Here is a 12,834-nt window from a genome sequence, read left to right as displayed (position 1 = left end):
CAACTCTCTCAGCCTGTCCTCATAGGAGAGGTGCTCCAGCCCTCGAAGGAAGGAAGGAAGGAAGGAAGGAAGGAAGGAAGGAAGGAAGGAAGGAAGGAGAAAGAGAAAGAATGGATAGATGGATGGATGGATGGATGGAAGGAAAGAATAAAAAGAGAAACAAAGGAAGGACTATAAAAGACACACACATACATGCATATGTATACAGGCGTTTGTTTGAAGTTCACATGGGTACAGCTATAAAATGAAATTTGCCTCCATCAGAGCAAACCCAGACATCATCTATGAAGAAAATTCTTGGCCAAATTAACAACTTGAAGTGAAGCCATTTCTTGCTTATGGTGCTTTACTAAGTATTTTTTGAGATGATTATCAAATGCAATGAACTGACATAAAAATTATGATATGAACTTCCTACTAAATATATTATTTAGCAATGTGCTTGTTATTTATATAGATGTAAAAAATGTTTATACAAGACTATTTTGGTTAGCATAATTATTTAATGCACTAAATATAATGAGATTAAACTTCAGTAGCAGTAAAAAATAAAGTAATAAGCTCTACAGAAACTGAGCCCAGACAGTCAACATATATTTCTCTTATAGCTAATGCTACACTGCCTCAGTTCTGGTTTGTGCCTCTAGCTTCCTTTTTTCCCCCCCACATTTTAATGTTTCTATAGGAAAATAATTTCATGTGCTTATTTTGTATAAAGACTCAATAGCTAAGCAAGATAAATTAATGCATGAAAATATTTACCGGCATTTCATAGGTAAAACCTAGTTATGCTTAGAAACTAGTACCTGAGCACTCACATTTACCTTTTACATACAAAATCACTACATTTCCAAAAATTGTTTTTCATTTGCAGCTAAAATCTGCAGCTGATGTAAAACTAAAGTCTAAAGCTAAGGAAAGCAGAATTTAGGCTGAGGTATCTAAAGGACTGTAGATATCTCTACAATGGGACATTCAGTGCCCCAGGAGCAAATTAGGTGTATGAATAAACTGAGACTACAAGAAAATCAACAAACTTCTTTAGGATGTGGGATACTCAAAGTCATGCTGGCTAATTCAGAGCCCTCAACAGCAGCAGAAATTAAATCCTGGTATTGCAGACCACGGGTTGACAGACTCACTTGCCTGTGGTCATTCCTCTTGATCTCCATCAGAAATTGTCTTCCCCAACCAATCACATTTTCCAAAACCAGGACAGGCATACATTTCACCCCTCTGCAAACCCTCTACGCCAGCCAGGCAAGGAGAAAGGCAAGATTTCTTCTCACTCCCTGTTAACTGTGCTACAAACAGCACTACACTAATTAAAAGATAGCAGCCTGACAGAACAGATTATATACGATCCCACCATTAATTAGTAGTTATTCCTTCCTGCATTGGAAGAGTTCAGTGTAATAACGCCAGTGATCTCATGGCCACACAACCCCCTGTGATGGGCATACCCTTTGCATTGAGAAACTGTGCACCCAGAGCGGCAACCCCCCAAGCTAGGTTAAAACAGACGGTCTTGGGGTTTTAATCCTGGGAACCTGAAGTTGAAGCTGAACAGCTCAGAGGGCTAAGGTTGAATCCGCTTTTTCTTTTTTTCCTGGCTCCTTGTGAACACAGGTTGTCCTTATCCCTTTTAATTTGCTTCTTTGCAGGTAAAATAACTGCCACAGTAATACAAAGATTTGCTTGCATATGGTGCTGATAGGCATTACGCGCACTCACAGAGGACCTATCACCATGGCATCTGCAGGGAGCAAGACATAGGCAACTGGGTAGCATCAGCCCATGGAAACAGATGTTGATTATCCTCTGCCTTTCTCAGCCGAACAAAGACAATGTTGCTGATAGGGTTACAACATGTTGTTCCCAGAACACCGTGTGGTGCAATGGCTTCCCCACTGCTCATCTGGATCACTCCCACACACTATGATCCTGTTACAATTCCCAAGACCTTTGGGGAAACCAGTGGGTTGGTGCCATTTGCTCTGCTTTCGCAAAGGACTTTCCAGTACAGGAAGGCGAAAGGGAACTTGGCTTTCATCCCTCCTCCATGAGGTCTCTTGCAGAGCCCTGGGCCCCATGTTTGACACAACTGGATTGTGGAAAGCCTCCACTGCTCAGTCCCAGGGTTTTATGAGTTTGGAGACTCACTGTAGTGGGAATTATAGGAGAAGGTAATAAACCTATGAAGTTCCTATCATGGTAGGAGATGGGAGCGAGATCACCAGCTCACAGCAGCTGACTTCTCACCCTGACAGGTATTCTGGTTTGCAACAGCTCATGCTTCCCTTCACATATACCAGGTCAAGTGCATCCTTGCTGGGTGAGGCAGCCCTTGGGGAGGCTGCGGGGAGCTCCTCCAGGCATGGGAGGGATTTCTGGCTGTTCAAGCTGAAGCGTTGCTTGTTTGGTGACAAGTGACCTACAACCGCTGTCCTGCTTGCTCTATCCTGGTAGCCTGAGAACACTTCTCTGCTTGTTTTACTTCAGTTAAGAGTGAACTGAACTCAGGCCATGTGCAACACAGGGCATGTCCTGAGCCTCACACTGGCTTCTTTCTCTTCTTCTGCTCCTTTCAGATGGTCTCACTGCATGGTGGGTGCTAGTGACAGGTTAAAGGACAGAGCTCATGAACGTGGCACTCAGAAAGACATCTCATGTCCACCTACAAATTTGCATAATCACACAGAAAATGTACACCATGTCCTACCAAGGAAGGGAATTAAATTAAACCTCTGGCATTGCTGAACTGTCTCAGAATTTCAGCAGCAGTTATGAATACTGCAAGCTCTTCTGATGCCTTATTTGAAAGGTCCAAATATCTTTTTAGACTCACCAAGCAATAGCTCACCAGCAACAGCACACACAAATATCATGAACAAAAGCATCCATGACCATATGGGTAACTTAGGAATTAAATATAATGCTGAATCATACATTTATTTGTAGTCAGATCATTTGAGTTACTTTGTACAGCGAAACTATTAAGACACAGTAAACACAAGAAATGAGTGGAGGAAAAAAGTGGAAGTTCTTAATCCAAGATAATGAGTATATCTGCTTTGATTTTTGTCTCTCAAGTACATAAAAAAGAAAAGCAGCTGTCAGGAGCCAGTGGGAAGTTTAACTGTTTTAGCATGTGGTGTTACCTTGAGTTAATGACTGCAATAGGGACCTGATGATGGAGTTACATTAAAACTCCTGGGCAGAGACACAGGTAAACGGGGCTCATCTGGCTCTGCTGGGACAGATCTCAGAACCCAGCATGTGCTGGATTTGAAGAACAAGTAGTTAGACCAGAGAAGAAGACAATACAATTTCAAGCCTATTATTCTATCTTTTTTCTTTTCTGTTTCTCAGGAAAGTAAAAAAGTAAACAAAATAAGTAGTTGGAAGAGCATTTGAGGCTGTCAATTCAGATTCAACAAATAGTCCTGTGTTACTGCCAGATTTAAAGCTGACATTTTTTATCCTGTGTTTTTTGGGAGACGGAAAAAAACCCACTAATAATGTAGTCTTACAACTGAAAGTAACTTGCAGGGTGAGGAGCTGCCTGGCCCACCCTCTAAGAAGGAGAAACACCAAAGCTTTTAGGTGAACTTTTCAAGGGCAGTTGTTCTCCCACCCTTTTTTGCAGCAAAGCAGCATGGAAATTTCTATACAAGAACACAAAACTTGCAATAAATAAATTCCAGAATAGTTATCAAAATGAAGTTCAGAATTAAAAACAAACACCGAACAAAAAAAAAGTAACAAATACAGAGATTCAGTGCTACAAAAAGTGAATATTAAGATGAGATTTACCCGTCACTTTCTGGTTCCCCAGAGAAGGAAGGTTCCAGCTGCAAATGCTGAAGGAATATATCACATTCAAAGGGTAAAGGGTGCAGGGAAGAACAAGGACAAGACAAAGACAAGGTAGCAGCAGAAGAAGGAAGAAAGCAGAGAGGACCTGGGAGTTTATTCAGAGGTTGGACTGATTGCACAGAGACGGAGGAACCACTGTTTTGGGTAGTGGTGACTGGTCTGGATTTGGATGGAGCCAGGAAATCACCGGTGATTTGACTGAGTGGTCTGTGATTGCTACGATGAAGGGAGGGATATGCTGTCCCCACTCAGCTGATACTCTGGGGCCAAAGAAATCAAAAGGAGGAGAGGGCTAGGGCAGAAGGCCTGAAGGGACAGGGCTGAGCAGAGAGGGGTAGGGTTTCTGGCCATGGAGGAAGTGAAGAAACATCTCCAGGCTGGGATGAGATGGTGGAAACAAAGGGGAAAACAAAGGCGTATGAATAGTGTCTGAACTCTTGAAACTGGCTAAAGGATGACACGAGCCATCCCCACGTTTATTAGGTCAAGAAGGCTGGATAGAGACGTGCCAATAAATGTGCTGAACCATGTGCAGAGGTAAGACAAGTGAAAATTGTGTTTTTTCAGAGCTCAGCAGGAGCACTGTCAGGAGGGGTATTAACATATGAAGCTGTATGAGTACAAAGACTAAACCCAGGGAAGCTTTGGAGGAACTCTGGAAGGGCTGCTCTCATCCTTTAGAGGGATGACCAGACAGCTTATATGGTGGTGACAGGCTGTCCCAGACATCTCCTGAGGTGTCATTTCTCAGGTTATGGGGATAGGTCAGTGCTGCTCCACCCTGTGGTGGGTGTAGGGACATGAAAGGTGCTCTGGGTTTCATAAGTTCCTAGGGTCAGAGAAATGTCACGTCTCCACAATAAAATAAAAGGGATTTGAGAGGCTGTGAGAGCAACCACTGGAGCTGCTTTAGACACAGGCATTTCTTTTTTTGAAGGCGGGCAGGGGGAGTCCTGAATCTCTTAATGGTGTTAACCTATCCTGCATACTAGAGAGACATTGTGCAGCGAATCAGAGGCTTCAGTAAGTTATCCCAACCAGACCTATGCAAGCATGGGCTGGACAGCTTGGATTTAGCTATGAACCCAAACTCTGTTCACGTAGTTTTATGCCAAAATCATGTCAGCTTAGGAGTCCCTGCCACATGTTTACTGTCCTTCTAACCTGTCTTAAAACTATGCACAAGCAGTACTGTAAGTTGAGTGGCTTGGCTGACACAATGGACTTTACTTTGGTTATCATTTTTACTGGTCTGGCTGGTTAAATCTGACAGCACCTTGCTGATATTGAAAGGAGAAAGGAGCAATCAGACACAGGGAAACACAAGGTTGATAGGTAAAATTATAAAAGACTGGGCCATATTTCATTGTGTGCATGATTTAAAAATATGGTCCTATGTTTAACGTTAATGGAAACCATCATTCATGCATCATTGCCATAAGAACATTTCTATTAACATTAAACATACTTTGATACCAGTAAATGTTACTGGCTGGCAGAGGAAAGTTACAACATGTGTAATTTTGCTCTTTGTTTTCTCTTACCATGTGTAGGTGTCTGGGTGGCACTGTTTAGTATCAGGTGATTATAATTTTGTTCTTGGTCATCTGAAATTCACAGAAAAAAAACATCCCTTTAAGAAACAGCTTAGCATACCCACTGATCTGCAGATGATAATTACAGCTCACAGTATTCACAGGAAATCTCAGCATGATTAAAGAAAGGAGAAGAAAATGCTTAAGAAAGCAGAAGATTCTGTTATGTTGTTCACTTAAAATTCCAGATGCAAGAGGAACACGGTAATGGGAAACTGCTCCCCTTCTGCTGAGCCTGCAAATTAGTTATCTGCAAAGGTAAGAAGCATGTCCAGACAGGAACAAACCACAGCTGGTGCACGGACATTGGTGGTGTGTTCTTGGGAACTGCTGGAACATTGCAGCCCCTGCTTCACTGCTCTGCCTCTGTCCAGCATGGAGGTTTTCAGGATGTTAGCCCCAACTACACAAAAAACAGACTCTCCCACTGTGACCACAACAACAATGTCCTGTGTGAGTACAGGGAAAGATCAAGTAAGTGGCCTCATAAGTGCAGAAGGTAGAGTTAAGTAGCTGCACACGGACTGTAGATTTCCCTCCCCTGAGAAGTGAGAATCCTGTAAGACCTGATGCATTGAGTGTTAAACGCACGGTGCTGCAAAATAGGAGGAACAATCAATGGCAGAACAACTGCTGCCATCGCGGTTAGTAACCCTTTGGGTAGGCAAACAACTTTCTCTCTTTCTCACTGTAATAAAACCATTAGATAAGTAACTGCTTTCATCTTTAGTTTCCAGACAAGCCTTCAATATGGAATGAGGTCTTTGTCCGGATCTTTACAACCCATTAGGGAATTGTAGTGATGTAGGGTGAGAAGAGATTTCAAGAAATCTTCTTGAATCTCATGCTCTCCCAGTGCAGGATGGGCCAGTCTGATGTCTAGTCTGCTATTCTTAAAAACCTGTCATTGATATTTACCTTTCTCCCTAGAAAATCTGTTTCATTAGGTTTTTCTTACTGCTTTTTAGGCCAATTGCTTCTTTCCTGTCTACCAGGGACATGGAGAAAGTCCCCCTTATTTCTGCATAGCTCTTTATGACAAAGCTGTTACTATGTGTTCCCTTAGAATCATAGAATCATAGAATGTTTTGGGTTGGAAGGGACCCCTAGAGGTCATCTAGTCCAACCCCCCCACAGGAACAGGGACACCGCTAACTAGATCAGGCTGCTCAGAGCCCCATCCAACCTGGACTTGAATGTTTCCAGGGATGGGGCCTCCACTACCTCTCTGGGCAACCCCTTCCAGTGTTTCACCACCCTCATTGTAAAGAACTTCTTCCTTATATCTAGTCTAAACCTACCCTGGTTTAGTTTAAAACCATTACCCCTTGTCCTGTCACTGCTGGCCCTACTAAAAAGATTTTCCCCATCTTTCCTATAGGCCCCCTTTAGGTACTGAAAGGCCGCAATCAGGTCTCCCCGCAGCCTTCTCTTCTCCAGGCTGAACAAGGCCAACTCCCTCAGCCTGTCCTCATAGGAGAGGTGCTCCAGCCCCTGGATCATTTTTGTGGCCCTCCTCTGAACCCGCTCCAACACTTCCATGTCCTTCTTGTGTTGAGGGCTCCAGAGCTGGATGCTGGAAGCTCCAGAGCTTAACTTTTTATTCTTCAAGCTAAACAATGTCATTTCCTTTATGTTTCTCTATAAAACTTCCTTTGCCTTTAATTATTGTCATTCTAGCATCCTGTGCTCTCTCCGATTGACCTAGATGCTCCTCAATTCTGGAATACAGTCTGGGACATGTTTCTTAAAAGAGACCTTACCAGTACAGAGTGGAGTGGCTGGATTTTTCCCAATCATCTATTCTTGTACACATAAATTTGCATGTTGTTTTTCTTTTCCTGGTTTATGTAAAGTTTGTGATCCTTTATGATTCTTTATTGCTTTTCCAAAGAACTGTTACCTGTCCAATTGATCTTCAACATATACAAGGGTTTTTAGTATTCATGTTTCAGTCCAATACATCGTATTTTTCTCCATTTAATCAATTGATTTTCAGTCTATTTCTCCAATTTGTCAAGAATATTTTAAATTCTAATCCCATCCTCTAATAAACTTATGGTCATCCAAGCTTTATATAACCTGCAAATTTAATAATCAAATGCCTTTTCCACCAGTAACAAAAAGACTAAATGCAGAACCACATCAGTTCATCCTTCTACTGATGTTTAGTTACCTTTTACGGTCAGTCAGCCATCATGGCATCTACCCTATAGAGCTTCATTAAGAACATGCTTCTCAAATTAGTCTCACATCACTTTTCCAGAAACTGCTGAAAATCTTGTTAAGGTCGTGATCCTTAATGTAAGTTATTTCTCCCTAGCCACAAAACGGAGTAAAAAATAAAAATAAGATTAGCTTGACATGATTTGTTTTGAAGAAGTTCATGTTGGCTGCTACTTTATCTCACCAGAAACTCATCTCCCTGCACGGCATGCTGAATGCCTGTGTACAGCAAGGATTAAAATTAGGTTATTAATTTAGATGACAACAGACCAGACACCTTAGCTTACTTACTTCTCCACCTAGAAAATAGGCACTCATTATATGGACAGACAGCTGAAAATATAGAAAGGGTATTAGCCTGGCTACCAGTATGTGATGAGCAAACCTTAAAAGGAGAACAGGTTCACATAGGCACCTAAAGTACCCTTGAATAAGTGGCCTACAGGTTGGCTAAGTTAGAATTTTCCTTTGGATCCTCCACTGCTGGTTACCTTTAGCAAGCAAAACCCCTGCAGTAACTACCTTCATGACTTCAGTTTCTGTTCCTCCATGTAGTCTAATTTCACTTTAATGTGAAAACTGGACTGGAGGATGGGTGGGACAAATAAAAAACTGGATATTTCTGGAATTTCTATAACCATCTGGAGGAATTTTCAGAGATATGGGATCAGATGGGACACTTTTTGGCTGTTCCCAGCAAGCACAATACAGATTCCTGCTCGCTAATTTCTGCACTAGGTTTTACCTGTTTCTGGATTTCAAACACACCTTTTCAGTAATATGATTTTCAAAGACTGTATGTGATGGTAAGTCTGATACATGCCTAAAAAAAAAGTTGCAGTGTTTTTAGCTTCTATTTCCCAAAACCACAATATACTTTAGTCTTAACTGATTCATCTGACTTCAACTCCTATTAGACCTTTCATATTTTTTGGTGTGACTAAGAAAACAATTTATTACTAGAAAACTCTTCCACATGTAGATAATTCTAGATCATGAGGCTTGTCAATCATCAACCTGATTATTCTCTTAGATAATCTAAATACTCTGTGCTTCTGAAAAACTGTGGGGCTAAAGTCTGGGCTGGTATGTATTGACTTACTCAGATTCAGTTCATGACACAGTCAAGCAGATATATGTTTTGAAATTACAGTTAGGCTGGTGTTTAGTCATTATAGCCAGCAACAAGGTTGCTGGGGCTGCCAGACACACAGCTTTGGAGCAGTCTTCTCTATGTAGAGTTTTTGGTTGCAAAGGCAACTGTTTTGTACAGTGTGCGTTAGGGTTGTCTGTGTCCTGAGAACAACTGTTTCTCCCTTATGGATGGTTTTCTGTAATCAAGTTCATAAAAACACAGAATGACTGAGGTTGGAGGCATCCCTGGAGAACATCTAGTCCACCCACTCAAAGCAGGGTCAGCTAGAGCTGGTTTCCCAGAACCATGTTCTTCAGGGTTTTGAATATCTCCAAGAATGAAGATTCCAAATCCTCTCTGCAAATCCTCTTCCAGTGTTCAACCACCCTTACATAAGAAAGTTTTTTCTTATGCTTAAGTGGAATTTCTATATTACAATTTGTGCTCGTTGCCTCTTGCCCTGCCACTGAGCACCACTGAGAAGAGCTTGGCTCTATCTTCTTTACTTACCCATCATTTATTTACATACACTGATGAGATCCTCCTGAGCCTTCTCTTCCCCAGGCTGAAAAGACCCAGCTCTCAGCCTCTCCCATTACAATAGATGCTCCAGTCCCTTAAACATCTTCCTGGCTATTCACTGGACCTTCTCTAGTTTGACCGTGTTTCTCCTGTACTGGGGAGCCCACCACTGGTCCCAGCACTACAGGTATTTCTCACCAGTACTGAGCAGAGGGGAAGGAGAACCTCCCTTGACCTGCTGGCAACGTGCTTCCCAATGCAGTCCAGGGTGCTGGTGGCCTTCTTTGCCACAAGGGCGCATTGCTAACTCATTTTCGACTTGGCATCCATCATGTATGTTATCAGTTATTTTATCCACCATTTATTACCTTATTTACAAGTTATTAAATCTGTTTTTGAAAGTTGCAAACTAGGTAGTGAGTAATGAGCCTGTTGTATTTTTTTGATGAACTCTCCTTGACATTTGCAGCTGATAAGTTCATTGAGTATGACTGAATCCTATACAGCCACTTCTCCCCTGAAAGCCTCAGAAAGTGAGCTATTTCCCCAGGAGGTTTCCATCCTTCCACGTGCTTTGTATAGTGGCCTGTGGTTCCTATGCTAGTGCCTCTGGGTTTCAGCCAAATGTAAGGCTGCAGTCATGCAGGGTAGCTAAGGACAGCAAGGACATCCAGCCTGGCTACAGCAAAGATAATTTACAAAGCAAATTGCAGAAAACATCCAAACATCCAAACTGTTTGTCCTCTTCTCAACTAATGTTGCTTACACACTACAGGAGCTGACAGATAAAAGGTTACACAGAGGTGGAGACACTTGTGTGTGTGAAGTGCAAGCATTTAAAACAGTAGCAGACATAAATATACTAATTGTTCCAGAAGGGAAACAACAGAGGTTTCTCTCTCCTGAAAACAGAGTACTTCAATGCAGACTCTTACTCTCACAGCCTCACTCCTGGGTGAAATTGTGTCTTCACTGAGGACAATTACACCTGCATCTACACGACTAAGAACTACAGTCTTCTGATTCTGATCAGCTTTCCATTTCACTCAAAATACTTCCTCTTTCCTTTCCCTTCCCTTCCCTTCCCTTCCCTTCCCTTCCCTTCCCTTCCCTTCCCTTCCCTTCCCTTCCCTCTAAAAACCTCATGTGCTATGAAGCTACTGCTCAAGAAAAGGCATCCAAAATAGTTAGACCCTGAATTATCGGCATTTTCATGTGGCTGAGCTAATCAGACATCTGAATGCAGCACTGGGCTTCATTTACCACTCCTGTAGCCTATTGTAAATACTTTCTAAGCAATAAAAATGCTTTTAAATGATGGCTGAGTCTTCCTGCACCTCTTCAGGTTTAACAAGATAATGCTGTTAATTGTGAAGTGCCAGTTAGGCAGAAGCATATCTATTGTAGAGACAAGGATCTGAGTTCAAAGCTATTTACTAGGAAACTCCATTAGGGAAATAAAGGATTCACAGTGCTCTGAATTGCCAGACCACAATGCGAAATTTCTGAGCACAGCTGGAGGAGTGATCAGATACAATAACCAGCAGAAAGAATGAGGCATTTTACTGGCAGAAGGGAAACCAGTGCTCCCAGCCTCCTTGTGATCCAGGAGAAGACACGTGGACAGACAGGAGGTTTAAGGGCTTCAGGTTTTTTCCAATGGAAATGGGTTCACATAGTAAGGACAGAACAAAATGCTGCATCCCATGCAATTATATCTGTGGTCTATATGTGAGTTCAGTAACCACTACTCTGGGAAGTACCACTTTTCACCCACATGGGGAAGGGGAGTCTGTGATGGGTTGCATTTATGAAAGGAGAAGGGAAGATGATGTTGGAGGGGATGAGATATTGCAGGGAGAAACAGAAGTCTGTGGGTGCTGGAAAATGCTAAGGGACAAGTTTCTGCTGAGGTGACTTTTCTGCCAAGCTGTGGTGGCCCTTCTGCTGTAGCCACGACCTGCCTAAGCACTCCAGAAACTCTCAGTGCTACTGGGAAGGATCCACCAGGAAGTACCTGGGTTAGCTTAGAGTACAGTGAAACCAACCCACAGGAGGGCTGCTGCTGACAGGAGCAGGACAGCCCCATCTCCTGCCCTGAGCATGTCCCTGCAGGCCCTGGGGAAGCGGTGCAGCTGAATATGCAACATGCACAGTACATTCAGCCGGAGCAGTCCCCAACCCGACTCCCCACCCTGCACCACCACGGCCACCAGTGCCAGTACCCATGAGCCCTAGCACCCTACTTCTGCTGGTGGTAGTGATATCTTGGACCCTGAAAAGGAGAAATCTTCCAAGTTCAGCCCCTGAGGAAGCAAATGAGCCTGTGCACCACTGCTGAGTCCTCACTGTCTTCTCCCTGTCGTTTCCTCACATTTCTCCATGTGTCTCCACGGAGGCGACACTCAGATGGGCCGGCAGCTCAACACAGTCAGACCTGGTGTCTCCTGAAGGAAGAAGTGGTTTCTCATGTGCCTGGAGTCAGGGCTCAGGCAGCTGTGTGAGAGGCGTTCAGGTGATCTCCTAAACATTCTCAAGAGCCTCTCTCCTTAGTGTCCCCACCTTGTGTTTGAAGACAGAGAGGAGGGATCCCTCTAGTAATTCCTGAAATTTTGCTAAGAGTGCACATGTGTTTTTGAAAAGACTTAGGCTAGTGTCAGCCATGGCATCTAATGAGTGATTTCAAGAAGCTCAAGCATCTTTTCCACAGAGGGTGATAAAACATGAAGCTATAATTTTCCCAGTGAATATGGAGAGTGCTTTATGGTCCTGAAGTTGCTTGAGAGGCTGGCACTGGGGCAACATGAACTCCCTCAGACGTCTCTGGGAAATGGCACAGAGCAAGTCCAGATCTGGCCCTGGGGCCCTGAAAGTACCTCTAACAGGCACCTGAAATCTGTCTGAATTATCTCCAGGGGCGGGACTATGCTGGGCAGCCCTTCATCCCCTTCTTCGCAGAAGCGGGTCTCCTCATCTGCTCAGGCATTGACTTCAGCATTGGAAGGAGCTCTTCTTCCCATGGTGAGGACTGGCAGCTCTGATTTTCAGCATAAATCACTAACTGAATTGTTTGTCTCAAGGTGCAAAACCCCAGGTAACTGATGAAGAAAACTTTAAATAGCCCCAAGGGATTCCCATTGCACTTCTTATCCAGGATCCTCTTAAGAAACAATTTTTTGCATAAGGACTTAAACTGTTCCTTAAGTACTTGGTTTTAGTCTTCTCTAGGGTATATTTTTTAAGTCTCAGGGATTTTGTATGTGTTCATTGTTAATAAAACCCCAGATTTATTGTGTTCTATAATGGAAAATAACAAGTGTCAGAAAAGAAAACACTGTATTTTCCAGTCTGTCTTCCCTAATAAAGTTCCTTACAAAAACTGCATAGCAAGGATATTTTTAATATATGCCAACTATATTACAGATATATGATAGTTCTGACAGTCATGCAATATTTTGCATTAGTTTTAGAGTATTT

The 12,834-nt window shown here is 42.8% G+C and overlaps 1 protein-coding gene across 1 annotated transcript in view; it reads right to left on the bottom strand.

Moving 5' to 3' along the window:
* Positions 1 to 12,834, bottom strand: part of SHISA6 (shisa family member 6) — a gene marked incomplete at its 5' end in the record, with an annotated part of 254,661 nt that overhangs the window by 17,422 nt on the left and 224,405 nt on the right. Inside the window, one exon of the mRNA XM_009647251.1 lies at positions 5,424 to 5,486. Coding sequence (XP_009645546.1) covers positions 5,424 to 5,486 — 63 coding nt within the window. The remainder of the gene's footprint in view (positions 1 to 5,423; positions 5,487 to 12,834) is intronic.

This window comes from Egretta garzetta, unplaced genomic scaffold, assembly GCF_000687185.1.
Source record: "Egretta garzetta isolate BGI_Z169 unplaced genomic scaffold, ASM68718v1 scaffold589, whole genome shotgun sequence".
NCBI lineage: Eukaryota > Metazoa > Chordata > Aves > Pelecaniformes > Ardeidae > Egretta > Egretta garzetta.
The sequence above is the reverse complement of the archived record's forward strand: the minus strand, read 5'-3'. Positions and strand labels throughout refer to the sequence as shown.